The sequence below is a fragment of the Cricetulus griseus genome, chromosome 2 (genome assembly GCF_003668045.3).
Source record: "Cricetulus griseus strain 17A/GY chromosome 2, alternate assembly CriGri-PICRH-1.0, whole genome shotgun sequence".
In the NCBI taxonomy this organism is placed as follows: domain Eukaryota; kingdom Metazoa; phylum Chordata; class Mammalia; order Rodentia; family Cricetidae; genus Cricetulus; species Cricetulus griseus.
In genome coordinates, this window is record NC_048595.1 from 344392341 (window position 1) to 344405295 (window position 12955).

At 39.1% G+C, this 12955-nt stretch overlaps 1 protein-coding gene across 1 annotated transcript in view; it reads left to right on the forward strand.

The window, feature by feature from the left end:
- The window catches only part of Adamts12 (ADAM metallopeptidase with thrombospondin type 1 motif 12), a 241599-nt gene that overhangs the window by 149893 nt on the left and 78751 nt on the right, over positions 1 to 12955 (forward strand). The window contains exons 10-12 of the mRNA XM_027401266.2: positions 32 to 124; positions 1369 to 1514; positions 5764 to 5933. Coding sequence (XP_027257067.1) covers positions 32 to 124; positions 1369 to 1514; positions 5764 to 5933 — 409 coding nt within the window. The remainder of the gene's footprint in view (positions 1 to 31; positions 125 to 1368; positions 1515 to 5763; positions 5934 to 12955) is intronic.

Genomic DNA, 12955 nt, shown 5'->3' on the forward strand with positions numbered 1-12955 from the left:
AACCGAGTACAATCTCACGTTTGTTTTCCAGAATGTTTGCCAGACACTGTGGTGCTCTGTAAGAGGCTTCTGTCGTTCTAAGTTGGATGCTGCTGCAGACGGGACGCGCTGTGGTGAGAAGAAGGTGATATGTCGTTGGCCTGAGGAAGAAAGGTGGGAGGGCAGTTGGCCTGGAGTTCTTGGAAAGAGGTGGGAAAAAGACCTTGGAGGGCAAGAGGAGCACCCAAGGTCACTCTCACAGTCAGCCCAGATACAGGAAAGGATTCCACTTCTGCTGCTCTTTCCACCCTTTGCTGAGGCCAAGTGGTCTGAGAGAACAGGTTGAGGAGATTTATACTTTACCTGCAGAGCAATGACCCTATCTTTCCCTGATGAGTTTCTGGTATCTTCTGAGCTTGCTAGCAACTTGCGTTTTTTGTTTGTTTGTTTGTTTGTTTGTTTTTGGTTTTTCGAGACAGGGTTTCTCTGTGTAGCTTTGGAGCCTATCCTGGCATTCACTCTGGAGACCAGGCTGGCCTTGAACTCACAGAGCTCCGCCTGTCTCTGCCTCCCAAGTGCTGGGATTAAAGGCATGTGCCACCAACGCCTGGTGACAACTTGCATTTTTGATGTTTCTCCCTTAGTATTGAAGACTGGAAAGTATGGGGAGTGTCTTCTTTTTTCATATCATCAGATTGGGAAGGAAGATTTATAATCTTCCTTCTCACTGTCTGGCATGACCGAATGTCTTAAAGTCCTGCCCACTTTCTTAAGCAGAAAAGTCTTATAGCCACAACTCAAACTTTAGATATCCTCCAGATTGCCTCAGGGGATGGTGGCCCACTAATTGAGTTGAGTTACTTTGGGTCTATGGCTTAGGAGTTTAGTGGGTGTCTTCATGTAGCTTTGAGTTTGTCCTGCCTTTAAATATATTGCATGCTTCATTTCACTGCTTCCTCATATACAAGTTTCTAAGTATACATTTTTTAAGGATGCATTTGATGCTTCCTAGAAGTGGATTACACTTGTTTTTCCTAGACATGCCTTTGCTTTGAAGAATAAGAGCCACATTTCCTACAAGCAAGAGATAAAAGTGATTACAAGGCCTCTCAGTATCTAAGTTCCAAATCTCAGTCTTCTCCTTTTCTTAATAAACATAGTACTATACACCATCCATCACTGAGTTTATAGATACAGTATAAAACTGATAGTAGAAACTAAACTTATCTGAGGAATCCCTGTGAGCTCTTTTCTGTATGGCCCCTGGTGTATTACTATAGGAAGTTTTCTGGCTTGGAAAGAATTGGGTTTAGACTTAGAAAGTCTTTGGCCCACTTGCTATGGATTTTTTTCTGACACATTGCCCCCCCCCATTACATCTCTTTGCAGTGGTGTATGGCTGGAAAGTGTATCACAGTGGGGAAGAAACCAGAGAGTATCCCTGGAGGCTGGGGACGCTGGTCACCCTGGTCCCACTGCTCCAGGACCTGTGGGGCAGGAGCTCAGAGCGCAGAGAGGCTCTGCAACAACCCCGAGTAAGGCCTGGCATGAATACTTGCATTCCTTTCTTCTGTATGAGCTAGGACACTATTCTCGAATGGCAGGACACTAGTCTTCAAAGTGTTGGAGGGAAATTAGATCAATTCCCAAGGACAGAAAGACCCAGATGATTCATGGGGTAAAGAAAGCATTTCTGTTTCACATGCTTTAACTTGGCTTTGGAATCTTAACAGACAAGTAACCTTATTCCAACATTTCAGTGAAACAAAGCAAACTTCTTTTAAATGTATAAGCAAATTTCTTTTAAACATTCTATCTATATGGAAGCTTCCGGGAGCTTATGTAATTAAATCCTTCCAAATAATGACACTCTATCAGCAAAGTGTAGATTCATTAAACTCAGTTTTATTGATACAATTATAGGTGGATTTCGATCACAATAAATGTAAAATTAAAAGTATTCATGTAAGTAGTGAAATGGCCATGCACGTTTCTGAAGTTAATTATCACTAATATTCTAGCAACATATTCTTATGAATTTTAGGGTTCCATAATGTCCTACAAAGGATAATAATTCATTTTCTATTTTTAAATCCAATATATTCATATAATAAACTTATAATGTTACATATGTGTGTGAGTTAAGTTTAAATTGTCCTGCTTCATTTCACTGCTTCCTCATATACAAGTTTCTAAGTATACATTTTTAAGGATGCATTTGATGCTTTCTAGAAGTGGATTACCCTTCTTATTCCTAGACATGCCTTTGCTTTGAAGAATAAGAGCCACATTTCCTATAAGCAAGAGATAAAAGTGATTACAAGGCTGCTCAGTATCTAAGTTCCAAATCTCAGTCTTCTCCTTTTCTTAATAAACATAGTACTATACATAAACTGTGTATGTTCATGTGTTATACATGCATGCCACTTGCTATATATGGAGTAAGTTTTTGCTGAGGATTAGATTTTAATATCTATAGCTTAATATATTATCTATTACATAGTAAACTACAAATAAGTGGTACTTAAGAGTCATCCCTTACCAATGTAGGGATTTTCTTGAGGAATGATGATGTAATCATTTTAAAATTTTGCTCCTCGATAAAACTCTATTCTTCAAAAATTCAACACCAAGACTGTCTTATACAGTACTCTATTTTTAGAGAAATACTTATCAGTTTGGTCAGAAGTGTGCTTTTACAGAAAGGAAAGACAATTTTCTCTGAGACTTGTGGTGTGTATTCAGCCACCACTCCTAAACTTGGGAAGATGTTCAGTAATGTATGGTCTTCAGAGAAGGTATTGTCTAGCTGAGGTACTGAATATCTTAGTGGTCAATGCCAAGGCTTCAATTTCAGTCTCCTTGGGTGAGTGATGACATCTGATGCCATAACTCACTTTCTTGATTTTATTGAGACCTCTGTCAATGGGAACAAATTGTATAAAGATCTCTGTGATTCCAATCACAGAGTCAGATTAGTGTATGAGCCACTTATGATGAAAGACTATAGTTTTCTTTGACCACAATTAATATGCAATTGTCTAAAAAATTATTTTTCCCTGGGTACTTTCCTGACCTTGTCTTCAACATTGGTCAAGGAGACTAACCACAGGGATAGTAAAATATTGGCACTGTTTGGTTCATAGAGGCTCTTGTTAATGCTTGTCGGATGGAAATAAGATGGACAGATGCCAAGCCAGAGAGTCTCTATTATTGAATGGAGACTAGCACGACCTCAGTAGTTAGTTAATGACAATTCTTAGTACCTCCTACCAGGAAGAAATGAATGAAGAGCCTGTTATGTGAGCTGCCCTAAATTCAAGTTGCACTAAAAAGATGGGGAAGGGGGATAGAGTAAGTCTCATGAATGTCAAAGAGAACAAGAACATAACCAGACTTGTGGGATTGTCTCTCAGGGCTGCAAATTGTCTGGGACTGCACTTGGGCAAGAACTCAGGCTACAGATCATAACACATGATCCAAACCATGGTTTTGCCAATCTCAGCTGGGAAATGTACTTCTTGCTTCCAGCATACACTTGCATCTCTCCTGTTTATGAATCAGCCTTTTCTCTGAGACTTCTCTAGGTCTACCCCTTCCAAGAATTCTTTCTAGTCTACCTCACTCACATTGAGTGCTCTCTCTCTCTTCCAAAGCCTTGTTGTACTCATGGTCATGCATACCTAGCTGCTATCTTAACATTTCTCACTTGTTATGTAGGATTATTAAGGGCTGGAGAGATGGCTCAGCAGTTAAATGCTAGGCTCACAGCCAAAAAATATTTTAATGTTTTGACAAAATTGTAAATTTTAAGGAAGCACAGGACTTGAGTTGACTTTGTACTAATTCTGTCTTCTTCACAGCATGGTGTTGAGAGCAGTGTTGCATTTCCTTGTTGATTGGTTTGTATTCATACTATCTAAAAGAGTCTATCGTGTCATCAATTCTTACCATGTATGCACTACTACTCTATTAAATATCTATGGACATTGTCCCATCGAACATTTAAAATCTTTGTAAAATAAAGGCTAGTTGGTTCATTTCATAATAAGAAACAACTCAGGCTCAGATAAATAAGATTACTTGTTTAGATTCACTTGAAAGTAGAAAGTCAAGTGATCTCCAGTTTTTGGTCCCATTATGTTACACCACAGTTATGGTCACAGCATCTCTCTGGGGTACAGCAATACAGGTAAGAAGGGAGGTAAGTTGCCTGGCAGCTGTCAAAGAACATACAGCTGCCCTTTGTTTCTCTGACAGTAGATCTGATACACTGCCTCCTCCCCTTATACATGATGCAGACTAAGAGGTTCTCACATCCTTACATGGGTCACAAAGGGAATAGAAGGTGAAAAATGTGTTCCAGAAATGAGATTGATTTACTTCTTTATTGAATATTTAAGACATTTCTGTGCTCATAGCACTACATAGGCTCCACAGAAAAATTAGTACTCAAACTGAGTCATTAAAGGATTATCTTCAGGAAAATCCAGTAAGTACAGTGAGAACATGAAGTGTCCTTTAAAATGACAAAGAGATCACTTGTGCTTGGAGTACAGGAAGGACCTATGATGGAGGTAGTGTGTGTTTAGTCCTCAAAGAATAGACAGTATGGTGACACGTAAAGACTCAAGAGGAAGCAAGTCCAGCAGAGGCACAGAGAAACACTAGGAAATAAGGAGATTATGCAAAGTAAGATTCATAGAGTCAGTTAAGACAGGACCATGGTAGCCTAGAGTGCCAATCTCAAGATCTGAGACTTGATTGACATGATTTACAGCTGATGAGTGACATTAAACATCTTTAAACAAGAAACTAATATACTTAAGGTAATCTAATAGTATACAGTCAACATTGTGCACCATGCATTGAGTTTTTTCAATGGCCAAAGGGAATGTGGGAATGAAGGAATGAAGCAACAGACTGGGTTGGTAGTTGAATAATTGAGGAAGAGAAAACACATATAAAAATACAACTCTATAGAACGAATGTGGTGGTGAATGTCTTTTGTTGTTGTTGCTTGTTTTGTTTAATTTTTTTTAAGACAGGACTTTTCTGTATAATAGTCCTGACTGTCCTGGAACTCACTTTCTTACACTAGAATAGTTCAAACTCACAAATATCCACCTGCCTCCATCTGCCTTCCAGGTGCTGGGATTAAAGGTGACCTTGCCCAGAAAATGCCTTTAATCTTAGCACTTCAGGAGTAAAGGCAGAGATATCTGTGAGAGAGAGACCAGCTTGGTCTACCTAGCAAGTTACCTACCAGGCAAAGCCAAAAGTACATAATGAGATCCTGTCTCAAAAACAAACAAATAAATGCAAACAAGTGGTAGCTAGGTCCAAGTTGGCCAAGTATGAATGATTCTTCAATCTGGCCATTGCCACTGCTAAAAAAGGAATAGATGTTGAAAGAAAAATGATGTTTCTACTTTCTTCATATATTTTTTCCTGGAGATTTTACACTTGAAAATACATATTGTCATTAAAACAAGGCATATATTTAGCTGGAGCAGATACACACACACGAACACACACACACACACACACACACACACACACACACACACACATAATTTAAAAAAGGGAAACATAGGATTGAAAGGCTGGTGGGAAACACACACACCCCAAAAAGTATGCAATTGGAAGGGTTTATCTGTTTCTTTAGGTCAGAAACAGGCATGGTTTGACAAGGAACAGTCATGGCCGGGCAGCAAGGGACTTAAAAGGAAATTGTTTTTCTTCTTGGAAACATAAAGAACAGTCTGTCTATTTCATCTGCAGACCAAAGTTTGGAGGGAAATACTGCACCGGAGAAAGAAAACGCTACCGCTTATGCAACGTTCACCCCTGCCGCTCAGAAACTCCAACTTTCCGGCAGATGCAGTGCAGTGAATTTGACACTGTTCCCTACAAAAACGAATTCTATCGCTGGTTTCCAGTGTTTAATGCAGGTAAGGGGCCTTCAACATGAATTTCAGATCTGGGGTTTCTCAGAAGCTCTGCAAAGAAGTTATCTCAGAGATAACTGCACCATCTCGGGTTCTCAATTATAGAAGACAGTTACACTGACTGACTGAAGCTGACCTCTGCCAGGTCCTCTGGCAGTCAGGGCTGTGGTCCAGCTGGTCACTTCCTGGGGCTGAGCTGGATAGTGAGTGTCAATGACCCAGATCCTCCCCCCTTCCCCCCAGTCACCGGAGAGAACCACCACACACTGACTTGTTGAAACCTGTCAAAGAAGATCCTGGTTTTATTGTAACAGGCATGCACTTATATAGAGTTGAGAAAGTGGGTGGGAACCTCAGGATTGGGTGAGGTGTAAGGGCCAATAATATCTCACCAAGCCAGCAGTAGCTGGGCAGAGGCAGTTTTGTGGAGTCACTCCTATGCGAAAGTGATAGCTCAAAGGCAGGTCTGCAAACTCTAGCCAGGCTTAGGAAGTTCCACTAGGCCTTGCCTTCAGGCCTTTTTAGGCCCAACAGACCTCTAAATGCCAAAGGCTGAAAATGTCCAATTATTCCTTGTAGGAGATGAAAGTGATGTCCTGCAAACATGGTGCCTTACTTGCCCTAAATGGAACATGTAGGAATTTAGATACTCATTATTTAGATACTCATTATTATAGGTGGTCCTATGGAACTGAATTTCTATAGATATTTAGAGCTGATGGGATGGGAACAACTTCAATGCAGCTGATGAGCTTATGTATAATAGCTCCTTCTGTGAAGGAAGAAAGTCATTCCATATGGAGAAGAACAGCTCAAAAAAGTCAAGACAGTAAGAATGCCTTCCTCAGAAATTAATGCTGGGCCTGAGATCAACATTTCATATGTGAAACATGGCACAAGAAGATTAAAAAGTAAAATCGAAGACCTAGAGGATGTGTGTCAAGGGATGGAGACATAACTGAGCTGAAGAATTTAACTATAGCTTTGACCATACTGTCGGATATAGCTCTACATTCTCTCCTGAACATGAAGTCATCGATCCGTCATCTATGACAATCATTGTCATTTGAACAAGGAATAAAACAAGAAAGATTTCCCTGAATTAAGGCTATCTGAGGCAAGGGAGTAAAAAGAATAGCTAGTCTAACTTTCATGATTATTAGATTCTTGAAATTCCAATGTGCTATGAAGAATCACAGATGCAAGAATCTCACAGTTGGCTTCTAAAACAATTCTAGTCCATGGCTATGGGAAGAAAAACTCTACAGAGATTTGCCCACTGTGAGGCTCCAAAGCATCTTGACAGCTATCATTTTTTCCTTGTCCCTAGTTCTTGTTTTATGAGAGCGAGAGAATTGGTTATTTGGTGCAACTGAAATATTTGCTTAAAGGAAAACAAATGTGTATACTCACATAGACTCCCAAAATAACTAATAACAAAGGTACTTTTAATCAGTGCCATCAATACCTATCTTCTGCATATTTTGTAATTTTTTTTAAACTTTTGGGGTCACTGAATTTATGGGCTGAGTGAGTAGCCTTCCAGGACTAATACACCAAAAGAGCTCCACTGGTCTCATAGGTGCTGAGTTTTGTTATTCTTTTGTTTAAGCTACAGCTGCTGATATAAAGAAAGGAACAACGGATGAACAACCCACACGGAGTTTATTTACCTGAAAGGGGGGTGGAGAGATGGGGCTGGGTTGTCAGCCAACCCCAAGAGGAGCCAAAAAGAAGGGAGGGGAGATGGGAGGCAGGACCTGTTAAAGGGAAGGTTGCATATGCTTACTGGGGTTTTGCACCTGCGCAGAGTCCTCACACAGGCCACAATGCATGGCGGGTGACATGGTGATGACTTAGCGAGTCTTCCTGTGCATGCCCCGTCATTAGGGGTTGGGATCATCCAGGTGTATTGTTCTTACAAGTTTGTATCCCGTCCTCTCCCCAAGTGCAAAATTGGACTTAAATATATTCAATACTGATGGCTCAAATAGCTTGACTTGCAATAAAAAGGGTCCATTCAATTTGGCTTTTTGTTGACGTATAAGCAATTCTCGTGTTTCTGCTTTTGCTTAGTATGGCTATAAGTACTAAGTAAATGAGGGTCACAAGAGTAGACAGAGTTTTCATACGCCTTGGAATGATTGGTTTGCATTCATCACTGGAATTGAATATGCTGGTGTCTGAGCTAACCACTTCTCTGTGATCAAAGCATCAATCCTCCGGCCTCATGTTTTCCCCACAGCTCTTGTGACCCACCCACCCTTTGTGTGATCCTGAAGCCACATAAAATGCATCAAAACTTTTCCTCATCTTAAATATTTTTATCCTTCATTTCAAGTTTGATATTTCTACTTCTAATGATCACTTCTTAAGATTATTAACCTCAAAGGTTAAGCCATCCTGTTTTTTAGCAGGATCAGAAATGCAACCTTTGATTCAATAATTACATTCTGTTACATGAGCTTCTTTGGGAGAGCAGATGAACCACACAGTGTAAGGGTAAGATTTATCTATTAAAAACAGGTTTTATTTATTTTTTGCATTTTTTGTACCTAACAACCACTTTTAGGGTCATTGCCAAAAAGTATTAAGTGATTCCATTTCTGCAGAACTGAAAGTGAAAACTTTGACTCAGTAAATTCATTCCACCATGCAAGCTTGTTGGTAAGGTTAATCAGGCAGTATGAGGGCGAGAGTTCACCTGTAAACTGATTTTAGTGCTTTCACTTAGCCAAATTACAAATGCTACTCAAAGCTAGAGGGAAAAACATCACATGTCTGAGACAAAAGGACACAGCAGGGCAGCTGAATAAATGTGATACAATGAATTCAGCACGGGGGGTTTTAGACTCTCCAGCTGACATCTGCATCGGTGACTCTCTCTGATACACATGATGATCAGTGAGAATGAAGAGCATCCATTGCCACCCTTTCCTCCTTATTAGAACCCTGTGTGATGGGATAATGATATCTACAGACTCCCGCCAAGTTCCATGAGAGAGAGGCTAGAGAATTGGGAGAGGAAAACACAGAGCTTTTGACTCAACATTACAAGCTGTTCAAGGGGCACAGAACCTTCCATTTGCACTGCCTTCTTCAATCAGGGTTCTCGCTGGTCTAAAGCATAGATACACCATGGCAGGATAAAAGCAGTTGGTCTAGTGGAAGTGGAAGGGAGACTGAAGTGGGAGTTTATAAGGGGGGGGGATAGCAGAGGTTGACAGGGTGGTAGAGTTAAGGGGAGAGACACACTTTGTTTGAAAATGCCATGATGTTATATTATATATTATATGCTAATTTTAAAGATAAATTAAAAAAACAGTGGTTAGTCTACTGGCTGCTTGCTATTATTTTTGTCTCAAGTATCTATGGATATTTGAAGTGTTTATCTAATTTTTCTTTACCCATAAAAAATCAGGAATCAGATATCAGGGTAAGAACCTGAAAGATCAGAGAAGCAGGGATGAGAGCAGACACCAGTGCCTCTACTTCTTCCAGTCCTTCCTCCAAAAAAGATTGACATTCTCTCTCAGCCCCGCTTTATTTCTTTCTGTCTCCTATCTGTCCACAGTTCTCCAACCCTCTTTGACTAGTTTTGGTCAACTAGTGGCTAGCTCTGCCCTCTGACTCAAAGCAAGCATTATTTTCAGAATGAAATCAAAGTATCACAAAACATATTTTTGAGGCTTCCCAAACCACACACTTTTACATTCAACAGACTTTTGCATTTTATATGTGCAGCATTCTTCATGTCTGTTTTATGGTCTAACATGAAAGGGTATATCAAACCTATCCTGGGAAAACAGAATGGAGGGAAGTTTTGAAATAAGGACCTCTCATCATGGCGATATGTTGTGTTTATCATGAAATAAAGGAGCATATTCAAGTTCTATTGTTTCAGAGCTAAGACATTATTTTGGAAAGGAATGTGTGTGTTTTATAAACTGTAAACATTCCCAATCAAATGAAAGAAAAATGCACGCTCATTATATCATCATGAGTAATCTATTCCCAGAAAGTAATCATTGTTAAGGGCACATTTTTTGTTTGCACAAGAATAGATTGTCCTTGTTAATTCGGAAACTTTCTTGATTCACATGGTCCCCTCAGTTAATTGTGCAGCATCACATTACAGAAATTTGACTTAGTTGATGTGTGCATTATTTCTCTTTGGATGAGCATCCCATTGCTGTATGAATGTCCTTGACTTTGCTCATATTTGGATCATATTTATTCTTAGGATAGCCTGAGTTAATAATGTCTCATGATTTAAAAGATCCATCCAGATCTGTGTTGATTCATACAGAATATTTTCACTAACATTATTGATAATACCACAGCACTTAGTTGGCAAAGATGAATTAGTCTTTTGTAATAGTAATATTCAATAGTAGTCACTCTCCGGGAGAGGTTAATGCTTCGATGCTTACAACACTGTCCTTCAAATAGCCCCCTCTGTGCAGATTAAACTCTGAAAACTTTGATCTAGGACTAAAATTTGGATCACAATAGCTCAAACTCCAGTGCTGGGTGAAGGTGAATCCCGGACACTGAACTTCTTTCTGCATCTTGTTGAGCTTAGATTCCTCCCCAGTCTCTACTGGCTGGCAGTAGCTAATCAGCATACACTTGACCCAAATATCCCTAAGAATATGGCTGTTGAGGACACTGCAAACCCACAGCCTTAGAATTGTCAACAGGAGGACCTCTGTAGTTAACACAACCAGAATGTCATTGAATGAGGTCCACAGTTAGAGTAAAAGAAAGTCTGGAGATATTGTCTGTCTGAACAAGATCTATATTTTTATGCTAAATGGGCAAGTTACCAGTTATTTACAAAATATGAAAATAAAGTATGAACTTAATGCAAGGTTGATTAATAATGAATAATCTGCAGAGGGGTTTTGTGTTTGTTTATGATGAGAACTGAGTAGCAATTACAAGTCTCTTGCCTATTTGAAGAAATTGGAATGAAAAGCATAGAATGTCAATGAATTTTAAAAGTCCTTAAGCTAATGATGATGCTATAGAGATGATGACAACATTTGCTGAGCACTTATTGTCTGCATAGAGCATAGAGCCAAGTGCTTAACATGTAACTGAAGCGCAGAAAAATTATCATTTTCTCATGATAATATTAGATCTTCATGAACAGAAACTCTTTCATCTGTTTTCTCTAGAAATTATTATTCTATGGTCTAGTATTTTCTTCATATATATGAAGCAGAGATAATATGTATTAAATTAAAATGGAGTCTAGTTGGTGTGTTACCGAATTCATGTAATGATGCAAAAAGTGGACCCATTAAATATGTCATTAAAGACATTTGTGTGGAATTAAAAGGCATTTAAATGATACGTTGAAGGGGGTAGGGTTTTGGACCCTGAACTCAAACAATCTGGTGTATTAGCTTTGCCATTCATACTGGAAGACCACAGGATTTACATCTCCTATATCTACATTTTCTAAATCTTGATATATGCAATAAATCTAGTAACTGGACAGGAGTTATGAAAGGAGGTAACCTGTAAAAATAAAAATAAAATCTAGAAATAATGTTTAATAAACTATTACCTGCTAATTTTAGCAAGTCAAATTTCTTTTAATTTATTATGTAAACAAAACTAGCAAAATATCTTTGGGTAGATTTATCTTTCAGGAGGGATGTCACATATCACAGACCCACAAACCTATAACAAGCATTGGTAACTCAGGAACTTGGTGTAGTACATGGTTATTCACGATGGAAACAGTTACATGACTGTAAGATTAAGTACCTCCTTAAATCTTACATCCTTCTCACCTGACTCTTCCCAGCAGTTTTGAAGTAGGTAAGCATTTTATTTTGTTTGAAGTAGAGTCTTACTATGTAGCCTTGGCTGTCTTGGAACTTATTATGTAGACTAGGCTAGCCTCTAACTCACAGAGATCCACCTGCTTCTGCTTCCTGGGTGCTGGGGTTAAAGGTGTGTACCAGCACACCTGGCAGTGTGGAACTGTTTTTAAAGGAAATCTCTGTATTTTTTAACGAATGCTTCTCTCTGTGTGTGTCCAAATACAAAATCATGAACCTGATTTCTCAAACCCAGATGAATATCTTAGTAAGTGGTCCCCTAGATTGAACATACAAATGGATGTTCTTATCCTCGAAAAGTGTAATTACTCCCAGGTGGCTGCCCACACATGCTTCTACTCCAGTTTGGTCAGTAGTAGTTTTAATCTCATTGACATGAGAGGAAGTTTACAGTAATCCCAGTTTATGTTTTACCCTCCATTTAATGGTCCTGTCTATGGCTCTTTGTAATCTCTTTGACATATATGATTTTGTTCATCTTCTGAGGCAACTATGAGATCATTTGGTATTCTTTATTTATATATTCCCTTCCTTTAAGTTTTATACCAATGTGTCTGACATCTGTCTCCAGTTTGTTCAGAGTATTTAGTATTTAGTGTTTAGACTCTTTGCTCTTGGCTGTACTTAGCTTGAGTTTTACACTTTTATTTTTGTCACATGGATTATCACATCCTTAAACCAAAATAGTTAGTGCTGAGTACCTTAGTTTTGCATCTGATGTTTATCCACGAAGGGTAAGGTGGTCTCAGCATCAAGAGGACATGAGCTCTGCTCATAACACACAGATTTGGGGAGCTTTCCATGGGGATTTCTGAAGAAGATGTTCTCAAGTTTGCACCTAAAGTAAAGTGTAGGCTTGGAGCATAGCTTCACAGTAGAGTGCTTGCCTGGAGTGTGGGAGGGATAAAATTCAATTTCCAGCACTGCAATACAATATAACATTCAAAATGTAACATTCAAAATGTAACATTCAAAAGAGAAATACTACTTCACATATTAACCATTAAAAACTTTGAGGCATCTGGGCTTTAAAAGATATTTTTCTTTCTGAGCATTGTGTGTGCAGATAGGAGTGGGTGTGTTTCATGCGTTGTTCCAGTCTTCCCAAGGCAGTAAAACACTGAACCTAAGAATTACTTCCAAGTGGGACCCAAGGTAAAAGGGATG